At 41.3% G+C, this 23,102-nt stretch overlaps 1 protein-coding gene across 4 annotated transcripts in view; it reads right to left on the bottom strand.

Moving 5' to 3' along the window:
- The window catches only part of DYNC1I1 (dynein cytoplasmic 1 intermediate chain 1), a 186,495-nt gene that overhangs the window by 63,103 nt on the left and 100,290 nt on the right, over positions 1–23,102 (bottom strand). For all 4 annotated transcript variants that reach the window (XM_036404674.2, XM_036404682.2, XM_036404698.2 and 1 more), the window contains exons 7-10: positions 21,115–21,204; positions 12,157–12,319; positions 10,847–10,946; positions 6,017–6,142 (exon numbers count right to left, since the gene is read on the bottom strand). In XM_036404674.2, coding sequence (XP_036260567.1) covers positions 6,017–6,142; positions 10,847–10,946; positions 12,157–12,319; positions 21,115–21,204 — 479 coding nt within the window. The remainder of the gene's footprint in view (positions 1–6,016; positions 6,143–10,846; positions 10,947–12,156; positions 12,320–21,114; positions 21,205–23,102) is intronic.

The following is a 23,102-nucleotide window of genomic DNA, read 5'->3' as shown; positions in this document are numbered from 1 at the left end:
AATTTGCAGTCAGCTCAGAACCACATGTCTTCTTTGACATTTACAGCCCTTTAAAGACTGATCACAGGTACCCTCTCTCACTAGAAACTGAGGAATTAGATAAGTCAGCTTTGGAATTGGACATGCTGGATTTTTGGATTGATTTTACTTGCGAAAATTTGTGAAGCTTAGCGACAGTTCTCGGTCTTTAATTTCTTGTACATCTCTGAAGAACTGAATCCTTGCTTGAAACTCAGTGCTTACAAGGTGAGGAAGTTATTGTGGAAAAGCACCAATATAACTACAAGAGAAAATTTTCTTCATTTTTAAAGTATTCCAACCATAGTTTCTGGACTTTCCTAAACTTCTTGTAGTATTTCTTTTCTTTAGAAGCTCTGGAGGGACTGAGCTCTAGTCTGGCTGCCACAGAGAAGGAAACTCAAGGACAAGAGGAAAAGGAGGATATTAGTCATTCAGGCTTTTACCTCAGCCTGTTCCACATACAAGTCTTGTGGATTTGGGCGCCCAGCACCTTTAGAAGGCAGGCTGCTGGAGCAAAAGGCACATCTGAAGGAATTTATGTTGATTTTGAAAGAGCAGACAACAAAGAAACCAGATCAGGAAAAAAATAAGGCAACTCTGGCCAATATCAGCCACTAAATATAGCCTTTCACTTACCTCAATGCATCTAATTCTAAGATATGCATTTATGACTCCATCCATTTAGTTGAAAAGGGAAAGACCACACCAGGATAAGCAATGAAGAGTGGTCAAACACATAACTTAATGGCAGTGTGTGGAAGCCACTACAAAAAAGCTAGGGGAGAATGAAGCATTTTGTGGTGCAGCTGAGTAGCTGATTTCTGTACCCAATCCACCAATATTTTCCAAGCATGGACATCTTTTCTTGAAATTAAAATAGAAAACACAAATCCCCTTTCCCACAAAAAACCTGACAGTTTAGTAAAAAGATGGAACTAACCAAGTAAATCTGACTGCATAGCATTTTAGGAAAAGGACAGAAATAGCTGCAGCTATTGAAAGTGATATACTGTTGAAATATTTTTGTGATTATACTAAAAGTTGATCTGACTCCTTGAAAGAGCTCTTAAATGGTTACTGCTTCCTCAAATAAAAGCAACTTCATATGTGCTCTCCTGCTTTAAAAATACACTGACTGTAGTTGCTTCTAAGTGTCAGATCTGTACTTTTCACTGCCCTTTTCAGACATTTAGAAAAGACATAGCTGACAAAGAGGAAATTAGAAGATCAGGAAATAATCCACAAGAAATCAAATAAGACCGTCAATGCAGTAATAATTTGTTTCTGTTATGATTAGATTGTGTGTAGTAAAACAGAATTCTTTACTTCCCAGTAACAATGCAGAGTCCTCCGAATCAGAAAGTAACATTCAATTTGGTTTATTTGCACAAAACTAATATCTTTAGCTGTCTTCCTCCTCCACCCCTCCTCTCCTGAAATGATGGATGTTTGAGGCTGAGATCCAGATACCTCAACCAACTTTAATAACCCCTCTTCACTTCCAGAAGAAAGGAAATGGTTTGTAATACTCTCAAGTCCCTTAGGTAACAGATTATTTCTTTCCCTAGAGACTTCTGTCTCTGCAGATCAGCTGTAGCCCAAAAGCTATGAGATCTGATAGAGAAGCAGTGCTGTACACATGCTAATAGGCCCTGCTGAAAGAAGGGGTGTAAAGCTCAGACCATTATCTGCTAGCCCATCTACTGCAAACTCTGAGTTCTCATTTGCCTCACTTGTCCAGATATGTTGCTGCAAAGTTTTAGATACTTCTTCAGGTCATTCTGATTTAGAAAGCTTAGATCAGACCACCATGAAACAGAAACAACATGAGGGGCAGAGATGATGAGTAGTACAAATAATCCTCATAATTAATGGGTAATGCAGATTTTTATTTTTATGTTCAAGGAAAAAGCACATAAAGAACATAAAAGCACTTTCTGAAAAAGGCACAAATATGGAGAAACATGGTTGGTGCTACTCTATCAATCAATGGTACAGGAGGGAATGTTCACATACAAGGCCAGCCCTGTGCATTGCAGAAATCAATATAGGATTGAGCACGTGTGGAGTCAGATCATCAATAAATGAGATACTACTTTTGTTTTTGTGACCCCCACCTAAACACAAACCAGCAGTAGCTGAGAGAAGCAATGTGAACCACTGCTTAAAATTCTCCCAGCTAAACCAAGGGAGACTCAATGTGATTTCCATGTTGTTCCTGGAATTCATTCCATCTCTGGATACTGCCAAACCAACCCAACTAGGGTTGACTCATCTGCATGGTTTCATAAAGTTCTTCTGAAAGGCATGTGTCTTGCCTTTGGAATGCTCTGGATTACACCAAGAGTATGTGACGCTCCAGCATGGGGGAAGAGGACATCCCTGACTCTTCCTACAAAGATATTCCCAGTCTGCACTCTGCAGTATTAACTGCATGCTGAATTTATTTCTCACTACCTAAGGAAAGCATTGAGCATTCATTCCTTTGGCAAATGATATCATCCTCCCAGCCCAGTTTTGCTTCTGAGACAGCAAATTTTGCTTGCATAGGAAAACAAATGAACAAATTGCCCAATCCCTCATTCTTCCCTGTTTTCCTATTTCTAACATTGTGGTAAAGAAATGTATGATGAGCTACAGAGGAAAAAATCTGGGAGTCACAGCTAAAATACTGTCAGCACATAAGCAGAAATATAAAAACCCAAAGAAGGGCAAAAATAAAACACATAAGAGAAAAAAAAACAGTTCCATGGGAGGTAAGAGTAGAAGCTACCAGGACAATTTTAGAAAGCATCTGATAGAGCACATGGCAGTACACATGAATTAATGAGTAAGTATGTCCACTTGGCTAATTGTAACTTTTCCTTTAATGAGTATTAACTAAAATTGAACCCAGTATTTGTAGCACAACACATTGTAGAGCTACGAAATTTACTACTACTTAAATTGTATTAATGAGACAACAACTTAAAATTACTTTAAATTGGGTAAGATTTTCATATTTACAGAAGACAGCACCCCTCACATTTCAGGACTGAAATCAAATGTTTTGCTGACTCGAGTTAGGCAAAAACATCCTTGCCAGTAGATTTTTACAGCATCGTCTGTCATGGCTGAACTTTAGTTGAAGCCCCTTGGTTCTAGCAACTTTCAGCATTTCACATTCTCCTATCTAAGATTAAAAACAGTCTCAGAAAGAGGTAAAGAACATAAAGAAATTCCACGGTACGCATCTAGATAATATATCAGGAAAGACAGGAAAAGATTAAGGGTTCTAACTTCAAGAATTTACCAAATGTGCACAATTGGTATCTGAAGCTTTCCCTGCTGCAACTCCAGCCAGCTCTTTAGCTGTCCAGAGATGCTTCACAGATCTGTCTCTATTGATGTTAGCAGAACTCCTGAGGTGAAATTTCTTAGAAGTTTCTCAGAAATGCCTTCATAAACCTATTTATTGATTTGGCTTCTCAGAAGTGGATCGCAAAATCTCATAGACAGTCTCACCTGAAATGAGTTTCTACTTCCTTGTGTCTTGCTCTCTGAGCCCCAAAAATGGAAAGGCAAAAGGTATATTAGTCAGCATCTTGTAGGATTTATTGAGACCACTTTTTATAGAAAGTCATTGGGAAGGAAAATAGAGGCCTATTGGGGAAATATACTGTATTTCCCCAACAAATTTCCACAGTACTATAAAAAGTACTGGATTTGGCCTTTCTGGGCAGCCCAGCTATAACAGTAAGGTGTGTGTTCATCTCTAGCTGTTGGGCTGGACTGTTGTAAGGTCATTTATTTGATGAAACAAAATTGGGCCTCTCTCTCAGAAGGCCTAGAGAAATAACAGAATCAGGACTGAATCAGGGAATGTTTCTCTAGCAAAATGGTAATATAAATTATATGGGGTTGACTAATTATACAGTTAGTTTCCACTAACAGAATAACATGATGATCTATAGAACTGAAATCCAGAGCATGTGCTAAGATATTACTCTTTTCTTATTTTCCATTTGAGTCAGTTACAACAAAACCTGTATTCAAGAGACCAAGTTGCATACTTTTTGCTTCCCCATTTAATCCCATGTGGGTTTCCCCATCTGATCTGAAGATAAGCAGAAGATACTCCACATCAAAAGCCCTATAATGGTGGTTCAAAGACAGATCCAACTCATAATGGTTTTATAATGCAAATTATCTATGGTCAGTTTGAAAGGAAAATAAATATTTCCCATGGGCAGAACTGATATTCTTTAGCTGAAAGAGAGTGAATCCAGGATACATGTGCAAGCACAGTGTCATATATGTCTCTCAATTCACAGGTTTCAAGGTTCCAGTTCTAAAAGGGAGCACATCCAACAATGTGAGGATTAGACAGAAGCTCAGCCATGCCAAATCCCTGGCCACCACTTACTTTGTCCTGTGTGTGTTTTTGTAGTGAAGAGTGTGGCCTCTAATTGCTTTCAATGCAGTAAGTCATACCTCTTTTGTTTAAGTGTATCTAGACAGAAATTTAATGGAACAAATTGTTATGTCTTTAGTCAATCTTCCTCTGAAGATTGGGATACCCTGAATCTAGTCATTGTCTTGCAAAATAAATCTAGTTTAAGGATTATCCTTCCTAGAAATGTCATATCTTCTCTTGGAAGTTTTGTTCAAAACATTAAGCTGCATGTGTATCATAGAAGAATCTGAACATGGGATCTGAACTGACACCTTAAGCAGTCTGAAAAGTCAATGCCAATTTGGCATTGGCTGCCAAATATGATATCCAGGAAAATATAAGTCCTCTTTCAAAGGTAATACACACACACACACACACACACACACACACACACACACACACATATTTATGTATATAAATCTGTATAGCATATTTGCAGCTCCCTGTGAAGTTGTTTTTCAGTACAGCAAATTAGAAAAATATGCCCAGAATTAAAGGTTACTTAATCGGGTTGAAGCAGCAACTTAAATTCCAGCAACTCCCTCCCACTATGTTACATCTGATAATGTACCCAAGTCCAAACATAAACTTAGTTCAAAAAGATGTTTGGTCCTCAAATGTAAAATGACACTTAGCTTACACAATTAGCCAGGTAATACATATGCTTCCAAGAGAAGCAATTTTTACCACAGAATTATCTGCATTTTACTAATCTCTGATTGTTAAGTTTTACTTGCTGAAACTTTTCCATATGGCTTTTTGAATACCACTGTCCTGTATTTAATTACCACAGAGGGATATTAATGAAGAGGTTTGAAATTTGGCCCAAGCCCTGTTCCACAGTTTGGACAGTTTGGTGGAGATAGAGGCAGTGAGCTGAACACTTCTGTCAATACGAGGCTGTGCCATTTCACACATAAAAGCAGTGGCAAAAGAGGAACACACAGACACACAGAAATAAAACACTTAACTATTTTTGAATTGTCCATAAACTTCTAAGCCAGCATAATATTAAAGTAGCACTGAGTGTAGTGAAACACTATTTTGCTGACTTAAAGGACAGTCAAACTGACTGACCTAAAGGAATTGGTGGAGTAGTTCTTGAAATCGACACCATTTTGATTAAGCTGGAAGACGGACACATGTCCAAAAATGCAAAGTTTACTTCCCATTTTTAAAGGCAAAACATGATATTGAGCAGAACCGAGGCAAGGGTCGGCAGCTTGAGTGCAGAGGATGCGAGGAAGTTAATGTGGGTGGGAAAGCATGTGTTACTGCCTGCATGAGGAAGTGGTACACCACAGTTACTTCATAAGTGCGAGGGATTTATGAACTAAATTTCCTAGGGACTGTTTTAAATAGACAAAGAATGACATGCAGCTCTGACAGGCTTTTGTTTGAGAAGGCTGGTTGCCTTCTAAAAACACTGGACTGTCACTTGTACTTTTACGAAATATGCCTATTTTAAACCTTAACGTTTTCATATAATCAGTGGGGAGATGCACCATGTAGTAAATTGTTTTGTCTAAAGCATAAAATCAATGGCTTCCTCAGCCTTACCTGACAATGGAACACATATTCTGGTGTAGTTTTCTTGAACTTCATGTTCCACACCAAGGCTACCCCATCAGGCTCATGTGGAGCATCTTCATTATTGTTATAAGATGCAACCATCAATTCAGGGTACTAGAAAGGAAAAGAAAATGCAAATAAAATAACATGGATAATGAAAAGCCTACACAAAATCATATCAGACAGAAATAATCTACAGTAAATGTGCAATATCTGGTTTTAATTAAAATAAATGCTAATTCAATCATATTATTCTGCTTCATTTTGGTTTTACATTTTAGTCATCCCTAACATCCTTAAAGCCCCTGATACTTGCTCTCTATCAGTTATTCTAAAATATCACAAAGACAATGTTATTTTCTGCAGGTAATTCTCAAGAAAAGACAACTAGCAAAATATTTATAAAGGGAATGAAAAGGAAGGAGGAAGAAAAATTTGAAAGCTTGAATAATTTAAATATATTTGTTCAACATCTCTTCAGGGACAAACTGCTGTCTTAATTGACTGATAATAAAACACTATGACCATAGGGTTGACTTGCTTTTATTCTGAAATTTACTTTTTTTTCAGCATTCCTGAAAACTATTCTTTCTTATTTCATTATGCACTCTTATTCACTTATGCACAGAATCAACTTGAAAGCTCTTCTTGATGATTCAAATGGCAAACAAAACATTTTCTTCATGGAAGCTCAATTTTGCAAGATGCTGAGGTCACCTTGTAAAGCACAGGGTGACCTTGAATCCCACTGACTCAGTAGGATTGATGCAATAAGCACTCTAAAAACAGAGCCACACTTTTTTTTATACCCATTATCCCCTGTTGTATAGAAGTAGATATGCAGCACCCATAATCATTTGCTTTGTTTATATATACACCTATCTATATATACATAATATCATAAATGAAAAATCAGAATTTCACACTGTCTCGATGATCTTGCATCATTTTAAAACATTGTAAGAAGTAATAATTTACCCACAAAACATCAATCACTTTCTGTTTACATAGCAACTCCCAATTGTTCACTCTCACATTTGACACTAGGCACCTCTGGTAACCTCTGTCCTTCCCTCTAAGTATTTGCCTATTTAGAGGGATAAGGCAGTGGAGATTTTGGCATGTCCAGAGAAAAGCATGTGGCTTCTGCAGACCAACGAGTCAGCAACTCAAGTTGTGCAAGACCTACACTCTCCTCTTGTAAATTAGAAATGCTTTCCCTCAAAATTTCTCAGTATCTGCAAATTATTGTCACTTTTTGTCTTTCCTAGGTAAATTCCTACCAAACCACCATTTTACAGGAGAACAGTGCAGCTGGTAAGAAGCAGGATAAAGAAACTCTCATGTGGGAGTTGTGATTTTGGTCCAAAGGCACTTTAACAGTTAATAAAACCCTAAACCACCACCCTTCCTATCATTATTATTGGGGTCTGAACCTCTCTGCTTTCAAAATCTATTTGGAAGAGATAATGCACACAGCTATAACTTCTGCCACCAGCAGCTGTTGCTTCCCACATTCTGTACACTTCCATGGATAATGGATCACAGAACGGATGATTTTCCTACTCAGGCTCATTGCTCTGAGTGAGCCTGGACCCATTTGTGGAGGAATCAGCAATGACACATGGACACCACAGCCTACACCTTTCCCATTTTAAGGAAACTCTGACTAGATCGTACCTACATCCCTCCAGGCCCTGGCTGCTGGCACAGCTTGTAAGGACAATCTAACACCCAATTCACTTGCATGGAATTTAAAGGAAGCAGTAGACCAACCAGTCCCTCATCAAGACCCAAGGGGCACCTGAGGTTGAATTAATCCCACACCTGAGATGCCACCTCTCTGCACACAGTTGTGCCAGCCTTGCCCTCAACTGCTCTCATTCATCTCACCCCTCTCCTCTCTCACTCCTGCAACAGAGCTCACAAACCACTTCTGAACAGCAAGCTCAGCTTCTCCTTTGAACCCTTTCATCCCACGCTGGCCCATGACCAAGTACACAGAATGTGTAGCAGGCTCTTGACAGGGCATCACACTGTGGCTGAGCAGGTTGGGGACCATTCACGTGAGTGCCTGAGGCTGCAGCCACAAAGGGGCAGAAACACAGGCAGGCAGAAGCAACAAGCCCTCCTGCCAGCATGACTACAACCAGCTAGGGTGTGTGACCAGGTCCAAAGCACCAATTTTGAAGCACTTTGGAGCTGGTTCATGCTCCTGGGAAGTTTAGTGGGCATGGTTGGCAGCACGTCTGGCCATAAACAGACACTGATTCAAATCTTGCTGGTCTATTGTCAGGTTTTGCAATCAGTTTATTTATTTGACTGGAAACACAGTTTAAAGTTTAAGCAGATGCTGGGGTCATACCTAGATGGGTAACACCATTATGAGGCTTTTTGACTCTTAAAAAAACAGAGCTGAATGCAGTACCCTAAATCCCCTCTGGCGCTGCATACTCCAATGCCCTACTCAAGCTACTTCCATTTACACAGGTTCAGTCCTCACCGGGTGCCCAGATGTCCTGCAAATGAAAGCAACATAGAAATGGTACTGTGCAAAACCTCCTTCAAGGCTGCTGCCTGAGGGTCCAGAAAGACATATCACTATCCCTGAGACAATGATTTTCTTGGCTTTAGGTGATCTAAGTTAGCTCCCATGGACAGAGTAAGGTGCTATCATTCTTCATGTTTACTCTCAGTCAATTGGGCCTTTCCCTAAGATCCTTAAGCACCTAAGCCATTTTCCTGTTGCTCTGTGAAAGAATCAAGGGGCTTGAGGGTTAAACTTGAATGGTATGAATGATCCCACATGTTTGAGACTGTATTCTACATGTGACTAGGAACAGAGTAACTTGTTTAATCAATGCATCAATGTCCTTTGTTTGATTAAGCTTCTATTTGCCTCCAGGCTGTTTTGCAGCAGCAGTTTTATCGCAGAAAATTGAGCAATGTGTTCTGCAGTTCCCATGATTATTCAAGTTATTCTTTGGCACAGTGGACACTGTCATGTCCTGGAGCATGTGTGAGCAGCAGAGCTAGTGGTTAGGTGAAATACCTCTGTCTGGCTCCAGCTCTTGTCTCGTGGATACAACTCAAAGCAGGAAGGAGAGGCAACTCTGTACTCCCAAGCTACTGTAGGGCAGCATGCAGAAGCCCCCCACATAGAGAAGCCCCTGCTGGGGTGCCAGGGAGCTGAGCATGAGGAGTTAACAAAGAGGAAGGCAGGAGGGGCCACCCTGGAACAAAGAGGTGGGAAGCAGAACATGCCTTCAAGCCCCAGGGGCTGAACAATTACATTTGGCAGTGCTCTTCTGAGGCGGCTTTTTTTCTTGCTGCCCTGGGAATACAGTAAGAGCTGCCTGTTAGGAAAATATCAGATAAGAATTCCATGTAATTTCCAGCCCCTGAACAAGTGAACAACCTAAGATAAGTGTTTCCTCAGGCTTATATTTGATTTCTGTGGAAATCCATATGTGCTTAAAGGCCACCCACATCACAATAGTGCATACCTGTTGCTAGGCTGATATTTTGTATGAAAGCAAAGGTATAAATCCTTCATTTCACACATGGAGTGCAAGCTGGCTATTACAAGAAGCTTCTCTGCAACTGGCTGTTGTGCACCACCCAGATGTGCTCAGCCTAGCAGCTGTGCTCACTGGGACCCCCTGATTCTTCTCCTCTCTGCAGCCTCCAGGTCCTCTGTGCAGGCAGCTGCCACCTTGCCTGGGAAGTACCCAGAGGGATGGAAGCAGCTCTGTGGCCATTTCAAGGGGAAAGAGAGAAGCATGGATTGAAAGTCCCCATGCTTCTTATCCTGTGGCATGCCCGAGGCTGGGTTTGGGGCCAAGTAGCCAGACTGGCTCATGCTTGCATTTAAACTCAATGTCCTCTTGGAGCAGTTTTGTTATATGTGTATGGTGGATTTAGGAGCAGAGTCTCCTTGGTTCTCTCCCCAAGGAAACCACATGCTTTGCTCCGAGCCAGAACCTAGGAACAGGCTAACAATGATGAAACAGGACAAGGGGGGCTGGAGTAAAACTGGAACCAAATTCATTTAACAGGACCTGTGATGATGTCTGATAATCCCAGCTCTCCAACAGAGTAACTAATTAAACTGGTTTCTGCACTTTGTTGATGTGATTGCATTGGTTTTGAAGAGCTTAAGCAGGTCTATCATCAGTTTTATTTTCCAATGAGAATGCTTTGCATGCAGAGAAACTGGGTACATTCCAGGCATGCTGCCTTAGCATGACCCAGAGCAGCTGCAGCCTCCTCTTCTATCACTTGAAGAGAGGATCCAACAGTTTTTGAAAGACCTATTTTCAATCTTTTCAAATTGTTCAGATACTTTCACATTTTAAGTTTTAGTATATTAGAAAAATTAATTTTATTTCTCACCATTTTCAAAGTTTTATGTACTACTATGTATACTTATTACATTTAGCAAACTAATTTTAGTTAGTTTAATTTTAAACATTTTGTCCTAAAAAAAAGATTCTATTTTTGGCTGAAGTAGTGAAAGGGGGAGGAAAAGTAAAGACTTAATCGTGGTAGGTTTGTTAACCTAGGGTTTTAACACAACATCCTGATTTTGAAGACCAAGTAACATATACAAAAAAAAAACCCCAAAAAAAGACAGCTTCATTATCATCCACCACTCTTCTTCACAGAGAAAAGTGCTTTCACTCATACAGGGCCTTGCTGTTCTCTCAAAAATAACATCCTGCTCTGCATAAAGAAGAGCAAACAGAGGCTGCCCATAAGTTTTATAGGGAGAAGTGGAAGTGATATGGAAACATATCTCCCAGCTCCACATCTTACCTGAAGAGACCAATCCATGCAGGTGACAACACGATGCTTTGACCAGTGCTCATCATAGAATTGCCGGTTAAAGGAGAGGTTGGCTCCTGCTTGAACATCTCTGTGTGAATTCAAACAAAGTGACAGATTTTCAAGTACCAGGGTTCAAATACTGTGAAAAGCAGTGTAAAAGTTTTTGACTGCTTCTCAGATCTCCGCTCAGCCTGGGGAAGTCTGCCACCTTGATTTAATTGCTCTCACTGACTGTCTGGCTGAAAATGATGCAACAAGGAACAAATTTTAGGCCTGTTTCACAAAACCACATTTTTAAATTTCTCACTGTCTGCCTGACTCTTCTGGGTCACCCTGGGCCATCTCTGCCCTCTTTTTCTCCCAGGATGAACCTGGCCCTGGCATTCAGCTCCCACTTTTATGAGCCTTCACCTCCAAGCTGTAACCAAACCTCTCTTGCTTTTGACTCCTAAAATGTTAAAGGTACAGGACCTTCTCCCAGAGATGGAGACAGCAGATGCTCTGTGACACTGTAAGGACAGGCTGAAGCTCAGTGCTGGTCTAACACTGCCACAATAATGCACTCAGCTGGTCCATAGGGATGCTGTTCTGGGTTAACCTCCAGTAACTTCCATGCAATACAGCTACTGATTTGCCATGAGGCTTCAGCAGATACACAGCTGCTGCAACCTAAATATTTTGTCTCCAACTAACAAGTTTTACTGATTTGCTCCCATATCAAATGCTGAAAACAAAACTTGTCACTTCTCGTCTTAGCTGTTAAGATTGCAAATGCTTTGGGAGATCATTTTCATCCCCACAATGCATGGTAAAGTGGGATCCATTACAGACCTGAGGCACTAGTAGAATATAAACAACATTAGTTTGAATTTGTGAAAATATCATAAGCACACACACGTACACTGCTGGAATGTACACATTTACATGTACACGACCTTCTCCCAGAGATGGAGACAGCAGATGCTCTGTGACACTGTAAGGACAGGCTGAAGCTCAGTGCTGGTCTAACATTTACCTCTTGCAGTTATTTTCCCAGAATTTTGAATTTCATCCCAAAAATGAAACAAAAAATTAAACCAGCTGAGTAATACATCAAATTAAAAAACCTGCCAAAACCCAGATCAGTAAATCACAAAGCTATTTTAAAATATCAGATGACAAAGTGACCCAGGCCTTCACTGAGAGATTTTAAGCTTTTCTTAACAATAAAAATATTTTTTTTTAAATTAAGGCTTCCTGTTATTAGAATTATCTTTATAAAACTTATTTTACAGAAGCAAAAAAAACCCCAAACTGACCCATCTTTCTCTTCTACGTCTCTGCCACTATAGTCAAAGAAGATGTCAGAATCTTCAGCCAAAGCTCGCTCAATTACACGTATTGTGCGGTCAAAAAATATCAGGAATTCTTCTGAATGGAGAACTTGTTGCTTTTCTTCTTCTGTCAGTTCTCTAGGAGGAGCTTGGAAAATGGAAAGATGTAGTTAGGAGTATGACATTTCACCCCTTTCCCAATGAATCAACATCTTCAGTGGGTTTCTTTTGACATGAAAGCTTGCTGTAGCCATGTCAGGAGAAAAATCAAAGCCTTACTCTTAAAATCATGACTAAGAAGTTTTTAATATGTCTAAACATACTCCTGTATATTACCAGAATGTAGCCTTTACATAGAAGAGATCCTGTATCTTATGTATTTATTATTCTGAAATGGAAAATACTTAAACCCCCCAAATTAAATAAACTCAGCGTTCCTATTTCAGGAAATGGCCGTGACTGACGTTTAGGCAATACCTAACTGGAAAAAGCAGAACACTTATGTAACAGAGGACCTGTCAGAGGAGCTGAAGATAAAACAATCTTCTTAACTTATAGTACAGTTCTTTATATTAAAAGGTCTCACATAATCTCTCCCTTCAATTCTTCCAATTTCTACTTGGTGTCACTGATAAATTCTGTCTTTGCTTCAGAGCTTCTGCAAAGTAATGAAGTGAATAACCAAAGATATTCTCTGAGGCAGCAAAATTGAAAGGCAACCAGCCAAACAGCAGTTTATTTAAGGCAGTGTTATTCCCTGCAGAGGAATCTAAGACCCAGAGCAACAAATGTCACCAAGCCATGGGCAAAGCTGCCCTGGGAGGGGTAGGGGCTGCCTTGGGCAGCAGTAAGAATAGCATGTCTCCCCCAAGATGAAGCTGCTTCTTTGCATGTGCACAGAGTTGCTAAACCTTTACTTCCAATATTTCCAGTTTGGCTCTTCATTTGAAAAATACTGTCTTTAAAGGATGCACCAGTGCAACGTCTCCATCAGTTTAATGACTTGTCAGTAAATTACAACTCAAATGTGAGCATCAGAGGGAATGAAAGTTGGGATGCTGCTCTTACTACAGTAAAAAAATCTGTTCTCAATTGCACTATCAGGGTCATGTTGATATTCTGGCAGTATTGTATATTGATTATGTATTTGCCCACATGCGCTTTTGAATCATCATTATGGTTCTGTTTCAGAACTGCTTGTATTTCAAGAAATGACATTAGTATCTTTACAGTTACTCCAAACCTACCTTGCAACTAGCCTAAATTCCCAGCATAAAAAGCTCTGTTGACAGAGAATTTTGTTTCAAAATTATAATTAGGAACACAAACAACATATCATAAACAGATTTACTGCAAATCTACAGAGACTCCTACGTAAGAGTTTAACAGGAGATCAAAGGTCTCCTGCATTTAGCTTTAAACTACAGATTTGAGGTGTTTACCTGCGAAAATGACCTTGCAGTCTCCGTAGGCCATATTGGGTTAAAACACTGGCAGCCAAAAAAAGGAATTGAGAGAACACCCACCATACAGCAAAGTTTAACTCCCAGCCCTGTCATACATATCTCAATGTTTAATTAAACAATGAGTGACACACTTTCAAGCTACAGCTCAAAATGATTTTTTAGTTTCTGTGCCATGCCACACAGCTTCTTTCAGTGATCAGGCAGATGTGGCCCTTGCTCTCCATCTGATTTTCCTGTGCTTCGCTGGATTCATGCACTCCAGCGCCCAACTGGATGGGGCACGATGCCACCACCAGCCCTCGGGGCAGGAACGGGTGGAAGAGCACAGCAGCAGGCAGGAGGAGTGACGTGGTCATCACTCCTGCAGTACTCAGCTTCCCCTGTTCTCAGCATACCTGCTCTCAGAGGTGCTGTGGTTGGGAGAGGCTGCTTTCATCCCGCTTTCCCTCAAAATTTGCCTCAAGTGGTCAAAGTGTTAGCTCTGAAAGACAAAATCTCTGCACAACACCTGAACTAAACAGAGAGGGCAGGAGAAATGCAAAAGGTGGAGGAGCAATTTGGCCCTCAGGAGACAGAGCAGCTAAAAAGTTTAGCCTTTGATGGTGTCCTATGGCCTTGGCCCTATGCCTCCTACCAGCAGGTTAGTGGTCCCTGTGGAGCTCCACACATCCAGAGAATATTTGCATCCCTTCACATGGTCCCCCTGTGTAGCAGAGTGACAATTACCAAGGCAGGAGCACAATTTGCCCCTGAGTGCTTTACACAGAAGCAATGCATGTGAAAGAAAAGACTAGCAAGAAGTACAGCCTGACCTATTGCAGCATCCACTGCTGAACAGTAATTGGCACTGAGGGAACTCATCTGGCAAAGAAGGCTGTAATGAGGCAATATCCCATCGTCACCACTAAAGCATTGCTTTCCCAGAATCAAAGACAACAAGCATGACAATGCAGCAAAATGGCATGAAGAGGGGGAAAACAACTGCAAAGGCAACTGGAAAACTCCTGTTAAACTGCTGCAAATGGTAAAAATTATTTGCTAAATCAAATCCTCTCTACAGCTTGGAAATATAAATTTATTACTCGGCCATTTGCTGACTATAACTGCAAAGAAAATACAACCCAAAATTAATAGAAAGGGAAAAGGCAAAAAATAAACAACTTGGGAGCTGTGGAGCGCTCACAAGCAGTGGAGAAACAGACGATTGTAGTTCTACCTCAGCAAAATCTCCCTTGCAGTTAGCAATGATCTGTGGGAGGCCAGCAGTCTATTAAACCATCAGGAACACCTTGGCTAAAGTTTTTAGGGCATAAATCAGCTTACCTCATTCATCTGACTGACACACCAGATGCCCCCTGGCAATATTAAGCTTCATATTTTAGCCTTATTTTCTTCTTTCATTCGGCTGCCTCTGAAGTTTTATTTGAGGCAATCTCTTCTTACAAGAATGTTATCATTACTTTTTCCAGTGTAAAACATTGCTATAACTACTGTAAATACATGAAGTATAAGCAAAAAACCCAAACAGACAGGCTTGTTCTTTCAAATATGGAGGTTTTCTAACCATTTATCTTTCAGAGACATTCCCATTTTCTTCTTGTTCCTTCTCCCTGTCTGTCCATTACCTCAAATAAAATAAAAAGAACCTATGTAATTTTCTGCAATTTTTCTTCCGATCTGGGAGCTTACAGTGACTTTGATCTCAGCTTTCAAGAAACACAGGCTCTCTTTAAGGAAAACTGAGAAACATAAGTGGTTGATCAAAGTGTGTTTTGTTTTGTTTTGTCACAGAGACCTATGTGATGTGACAATATCTCCAGAAATTCCCTGTAAGAATACAGCATTTGTCTTCAAGTATCTGCTCTCCCTGGCATAAAACCCAAACCAACCACATCTAACCTTCTGTGCTGAACAAAGCCCAGTGCAGTGTGTAGCTTACCACTGCTAAAAGCTACGTGCTTATTGCCTGTAGTGCCATGAAAACTCCTGCAAAGAAAGCTTCACAGTCTGCTTTTGCTTTGACACCACAGCTTCCTAATGAACTGCTGTGCCTGTGCTGTGATCCCACCTGAAGGAGCTGAACCCATCTGTGGCCCTGCACAGCTCACGCAGGAGGATCTGGGGTGCAGCCACCAAGTCCTGCCTGCCAGGAGCCCCGGGTGTCCCGTCTGTCCCTGAACCCACGGAGACATGGATGGGACCCTGCAGCCAGCAGCAGCCTGCTCTGCAAGGGGCTGGGGCTGGGATCTCACCAACAGCTACCAAAGAGGCCCTGTGTCCACGCTAATGTATAATACTGTACAAAACAAAATGGAATTTACATTTAAAATTAAATTGCCGTACAGAGTAATATATGCACAGAGGGCACCACAGGGAAAGAAATTGTGAGGTGTATCTGTAATGAAAAATATTATATACTTGTGCTTGAACAGAAAGGTCTAGAATATGAAACAATAGTTGAACATGATGTGGAAACAACCAATTTACTCAAGACTTATTTACAAAAATAGGAATATTTTATCATTTCATGTGACTTAACATAATCCTCAGAAATACCATATCTCACATCAGGTTCTTTGTCCATAAATTTCTTTGGGCAAAACAGAACAAACCAAAAAAATCATATTAAAACATCTTCTTGAATTTTAGGAACGAAGATAAAATTGCTGCAGACTTGTTCTTATTTAGCAGAAGCATGTTTGTAGTAAATACAACATAAATAGTTGGGATAACAGTTCAGGAACAAATTTAGAAATATTCAAGTATCAGAATTTGAGTCTTCTCTCAAGGGAGTTAAAAAAATATTAAAAAAATAAAACAAAAAAAACCCATCCCACATTGAAATAAATATAACAAAGATTCTCCTGGAATCTCAGCAATTCTAAAAACCTGACAAGAGAAATGAAAATTAAGTCCATTAAAGGAAAAAGAAAAAAAAAAAACCAAACGAAAAGAAAAAGACCAAAAGGAGTAAGTGAATGAAAGAAAGGGCAAACTAATAAAAACAGTGAAGCAGGAAGCAGCCTTGTTATCAACCCAGAGATATAATGAGAGACAGAAGGAGATTATTAAAACCCCTTTAAGAGCTGTATTATTTCTTTCAGCATCTATTTAAATCCATGTAAACTTTAGATGTGCTGACAATGGAGGATGGCTGAAAGGCACAGGGTGAGAACTGCAAGGTGTGAAGTGGCTCTCAGCAGCTTTCAGTCCTTGCCTGCCTGTGATCCTGTGATCCTCCTGTTTTTCTTGACCTTAGCACTTTCATGTCAGGCTTGACAAATGCCATATCCTGCTTTGCTGTGTCCCATACCATGGCTTGATATATGTCATGTCTTGTGCTGGCAAGCCCCTTCATGGCATAACCACTAAACATAAAAAGGAAGATTTCAAGCTTTATTTAGGGATTTTTTGATTTTGGAATAGCAAGTTGCAGAGCCTTAAATTTGATACTGTGCCAGGCAGGGCTGTTCCCACTGCCTGTGCTTCTCCAAGGGCCATGCTGGACACCATCCCTGAGCATGCCTGAGCTGGCTGTAAGGATGGGTTGGCACACCTGAGCTCGCTGTGGTGCTGGTGGCAGTGAAACCGTGGCATTTCTGGCCATGACAAACCTCACCACAACGTGTCTTGCTTTTCCAATACTGATGCCTGAGCTGTTAAGAGTGAAACCATCCCCACCAGCCCAGCCTGCTCTGTAGACACCTGAGCCCCATGCACAGAGCCAGGGCAAGAGCAGGGCACAACAGGTCTTTGGAGCTGCAGATCCCAGCCTTTCCCATCACAGTCTTGCATGCAAGTTTCTGTGGATATGCCCATGGCTTCAGATAAATGCAGGTTGAGGCCCACTTTTAAGACCAAGCCCGTCCCGTTGTTCTTGTGGTTTCTGCTGACACAAAGAGGAGCCTTAGGTGAAGCTCCAGAGCTCTCTGGTGGTGGAAAACCCCATCCCACTTGATGCCACAGTCTGGAACCAGTCTCTTGTTTATGTGTTCAGGAGAGGCTGGGAACAGGCAGAGCCCAACCCAGTTCAGCGTCAGGTATCCCACACTCGGTTCTTCCAAAAACCATGGGGAGAACAGAGACATGGGTGGCAACCAGAGACATGGGTGGCAACAGGCAGCCCCACAGAAGGAACACAAGGTGGTCCCAAGGCTTCATACACTCTAAGTGGTCAATGAGTCAGTTCTTCATCTCCCACTCCACTTTGGGGAGCTCGAGCTGTTCCTCTGCCCTTCACACCTCCATGGCAGTGAAGTTCTGCAAGAGGTGCCATGCCAGACAGTGATGCTGGGACATGTCCAGAACCAGGGTCAGACCCTACAAACACCCATGGCTGCTGAATAATCCCACCAAACCCCACAGAGCAGCTCTGGGGTATGCAGGGGGAAGATGAGGAAATTAAGTATGCAATAAATGTCTGAAGAATTAAATTGAACTACCTATAAACCACATAGAAAAAAAATCCCGTTTCCTCTTAAAATACCATTAAAAAAATAGAGCACTCTTGTCCTGTTGGCTTGGAGAAAGGGAGACTGAACAGACTACATCCAAACTTTATTTTTTATCCTGACCAATTTTTGAGTTATATTCATGAAAAAATGCTCTGCCTTTCTCTCCTTGCACTTCTCTCTCCCATGGATTTTTTCTTAACACTCCTATAACTCAAAAAAGGCCATGCTGATTTTTTTTAATCTGTTAAAAAATGTGCTCCCTGAGCTGAAACCAAATTTCAGCCCAGAGCAAATTTTTACGGCTGGGTTATAAATCCCTGAAAAACAGGATTCATAATGGAAGTGCTGACACAGCCTTAACTACTATATAGCAGTGTGAATGGCGCCACTATAATGTCTATTAGAGATTCTTTAAAAAGTTTGCAAAATATTGTCTTGCCTTGCAGAGAAAAAGAAGCCAGAGTACTTAATGCCAACATAAACATGCTTTTAACCCATTATGTGCTAATTTGCAGAAAAGCTATTAATTCTGAGTAGGCACACAGAGTGCAGCACTGACAGGAAATGTTCTTCTAAACTCCTGTTTGACTTGTAACATGGTTTTAATCACTTCCATGAAACACAAACGATGGCTTCAAACTCTGAATGTTGCTCAGAACATGAGAAGGGTGATTACAACAGAGAGGAAAATGGGATTTTGTAGGCAAAAGGGCTAAAGCCAGCAGGGAGAGAATGACACCAAACACTAAAAAATGGGCCTCCGTTCCTTGTCAGTTCAGGGACGATGGCTTCATCTGATTCACAGCATTTAATGCCTGTCAGCAGCGCACCACTATTTTATCTATCACAACACATACTACAGGTCAAGTTCACTTTCTATCAGGCAATGAGCATGTTTTCTTCTTCCTTGAACCCCGTAAGATGGTAGCACCTCACAAAGTCAGTTCTGCTGAAATGAGCTGTGCCTTGCTTTTACAGCCTGCAGTTGGTGTGCCTGAGACCAGTGCTAAACCAGCCCAGATGATCTACTGCTCCTGGGGGTCTGCTAGGTAGGGAAGGGGAGCACTGCCCTCTGACTAAAGCACTGCAAAGAAATAAAAGTTGTTGGCAGTGGTGGCTGGCTAGCAAAGTACATAAAAGGCTAACTTGAAAGCCCATTAAAAAAGTAATATAAATCAGTCCAGGGTTCTATTTTGATTTTTTTTCTTCTTCTCTTCTTGCAGGAGCTTGTGCTTTCTTCCCGTGTGTAAGCATTAGCATCAATTTCCTGTGGGAATAAATGGGTGGGGGATAAGCTCTAAGTTGAATACTACAGGGACATTCAGCAACCCAGGACAGTGCTAGTGCATGATGTGCAGTAGTAGAGGTTTTTATGGCTTTCTGCTGCCATCAGTAAGAGATACTGTGTTAGGTCCAGTGAGTGCAAAAGCCCATATGCAAGTTGACCTCACAGTTTCGAAAAGAAGAGTAATTTCCATGAAGAATGATGTTTTTCTACGTTGCCACATTTCTTGCTCATGTCCTCAGTGTTGCCTTTGCAGACTTGCCTGACTCCTGTTCCTGCTATCTGCACTGGTCCCCTCTGCCCATGGCATCAGTGGCTGGGGCCAGTGGAAGAAGCAGAATGATGAGGAGCAGGAGGACTTCTATCTCTCCACATTTCCACAAGGACCTAAACAAGCAATGAACACTACAGGATTTATTGCAACAGTGATTTCTGTGATGCTCTAAAGAGGGAAGAAAAATCAATTTATAATCAAAATAGTACGGCTGGTACTTCAGTGGGTGAGGATAGTAAATGTGGGCACTAGTGTACCAGATTAATCTTTTTTGGATACTGATGAAAAGATACCAGTCTCCCTGGATGAGAAATAAGCATTGGCTACTGTATTCCCAGTTGAAGATTTCATGGGCTTCCATGTAAAATGGCTCCATATTTTTTTCCCTAGTGAGATTATCTTGGGAAAAACCAAGGTCACAGAATTATCCTGGTAATGATCACCATAGCAAGAAACAACTTGGGCCCTACCTGAAGAAGTAAACTACCTTTCAAGAAGCTAAACAGAATTTTGAGCAGTCCTGTCAATACAAAAGTAAGAAATGTTGGAGAAGAAACCCATTTTCTTCCACCCTACAGCTGCTGCTATTTCAGTTCTTTTCCCCTACTCAACACAGGAGCGAGCATTGACTGTGGAAGGCATAGACACAGTAGCATAGCCAATACCCTAGTGAATTTCTAGACAAGGAAGACCAAATTTCACATCCTTCTTTTAATTTGAAAGCTAGGACAGGTCCAAGGAAAGGAAAAGAGGCACCAAGCATATCTTCCACGTCAGTGCTGACATGCATGACTTAAACAAGTGTCCCTTGTCTGCACCAGAAGCAAGTAGTAACCTGAATTTTTGTCTCTTGTAACGGTGCAGAACACCTCAATACAGAGTAATGGACAGAAGGGCTGGGCCAGTCTAGCTTCAGAGGGGCTTTTTAAGTTCCTTGAGGCAGTTCCCACCAAATGTTTTGATTTTGACAGAAGACATTTTTCAAGTGAAATCATTTTCTGCTGGAAGATTCCTGACTACCACTAGGTTTAACTTTGTTCCTCTGAAGCAGGCAGGCAGTTATGGGCTCCAAGTGTCTCTGAAGACCAACAAACTTTATAGAGCTGCTGGAATGCATTCCCATTTCAAATCTTTCACGTAAGCAGGGTACTGGAGCCAGAGGACAAATTAGTACCAGTACTGGGATCCAAGAATCCCTACTTCATTATCAAATTATAAGGACGTGCAGGACATTCTGCTAAACAGCTCAAGCCTCATGCCTTTCACAATCTTCTCAGGCCTAACAGCTGGGTCTCTGGGATACAATTTTCTGCTTTTATGCCATTCATATGGTTTTGAATCATTAAAACTGGTGACTGTTTCAATTTCAGTGTTCTCAATAGTGAAAACTACTTATGAGAGTAGCTACTGGCAGAATCCTATCCTTTAAACATCTAACATCATCCTTTTCATTTTTTAAAGTACCTTCTTTCACTTCCTGCTTCTGGTCTTGATTTTCTGTCTCTAAGTCATCCTGTGTTTTTGGCTCCACCATTTCTTCATCATCTTCATCCTCTAAAAAAAAGAAAAAAAAAAGGGAAGAAAAAGATTTGTTAGATTCTCCTCCTTAAGGGGCCTGGAAATTGTCTGACTTTTTTACAATTATAAAATGGTAAGGCAAAGTGCCCAAAACATGGAACATGTACATTTATGCTCAGAGTGACGCTCTTAGACATTTCCCCCCTGACTGCAAGATAATCTGCTCACACAGGGCACCTGTCACTTCTGCTCCCCATAACTTCCCCTCTCAAATATCAACTGAATATCTCCCTGACCTCGGATATGACTTCTTGGATGGCATGAGGACAGATACAAATACCTTTCAGCCTGGCAGCTATTCCACAGCTGGGACACCTGCTATCCAGATACCTCATTTCCAATTCAATTCTCACCAGATTAATTTGTCTTTTGACCTACAGGAATAGGTTAAACAGAAAACTGACCTCAGGTCAGATGCCACTAGCAAGGAAACAAGCATGGCACAGTTCTGAAAAGTCATCACCATCAGCTGGGGGAATATAGCAACCAAAAGTGGCATTTGGAGCTTAGGAACCATTCTTGCATTAATACAAATTTAATGAACACTAAAATTTGACACATGTCAGTTACTACTGCCAGATGTTTTAATGACCTTTCCTGACCTATGCAAATGCATCACTCCCTCCCCCTCTCTCCCCACACTCACATGTTCTCATTTTATTCAGGAGGGTAAACCATTCATTCCTTGATGTTTCTCTGAAGTTACAAGGGTTCTGATTGTCCAGACCAGAACATAATACAAGCAGAGCTGAAAAGACAGTGATGCACCAAAATGGCTCAGAGTCTATCTAGCCCTCATTACTTGTTACCAGCTTGTTCCAGCAATGTGATCCATTTTTCCTGTGCTCAGGGCTGGCACCCAACCCACTCACACTTTTGAGAGGATAAAGACACACAGCTTTCTAGATTTTGCGAACTATGAGGAATGAAAATAGAGCTATTCTTAAAAGTATTTAACAATTAGGATGAGTAAATCCACGGGCTATGGAGGAATTATTTTGCAGTTATTTTGGAGCTTGACATACCACCAAGGCATAGCCAGCATCACTGGTGCCCTGTATTGGTCCAGGGCACAAGAGACCACATGTTGTCCTGGCCCTGGGGCATTCAGCCATCAGGAGAACACTGCAGTTTCTCTGGGGCTTTCTGAGCATCCTGCTGTCACCATACAGTTCCTCATGTCATGGTGTTTCTCTAGGCACACTTCCTGCTCTAACCTGCCATGTTAATGAGGAAAACATATCATGCTTCTCCAGCTAGTTGGTTACTGGCACCTTCTGCTGTGAAGGCTGGCTGTAATGAGTCCTGGCTTCTTGTGAGATGCTGGTGCTGACAGGTTGCATTCAACCAACAGGAACATGCAGCTGTATTTTGTTTTCAATAACGTAATAGGCACCTGTACGATTCCCACCACACTGCCTGCCCTAGGACTTCTCCCAGAAGCCCAGAGGGGACATGTTGCTAGCTGCCATATGGGCCATTAACTTAAGAGTTGGACTCAATGATCTTTGTGGGTCCCTTCCAGACTCAGAATATTCTGTGACTCTGTGATTCTGCAGTCTCTTGGCTGGAGATCATGTCTCAGGCACATACTGTAAGGAGGTGTCTCAGCATGGACAGATGTGCTTTTCCCTATTGGTAAAATGAGGAAATCTTGGCATAAAATCTGCTATCACTCCCCTTACTGCTAGTGACTGCAGTGGGAAGAAAGGGAAAGCTCATCTCCCCAGCCACCAGGGAGGAGGGATAACCATGTGCTTCCCAAGCTGGAAAGGGAGGAGGAATCCAGCATGGATAAGGAGGCATTTCCAGAATTTAAAGCACTACTAATGAATGCCATTCCCTTATCAGGGATTTGTCAGACCATGGAACCT

The sequence above is a fragment of the Molothrus ater genome, chromosome 1 (assembly GCF_012460135.2).
Source record: "Molothrus ater isolate BHLD 08-10-18 breed brown headed cowbird chromosome 1, BPBGC_Mater_1.1, whole genome shotgun sequence".
Lineage (NCBI taxonomy): Eukaryota > Metazoa > Chordata > Aves > Passeriformes > Icteridae > Molothrus > Molothrus ater.
This window is presented reverse-complemented; position numbering and strand designations above follow the sequence as displayed.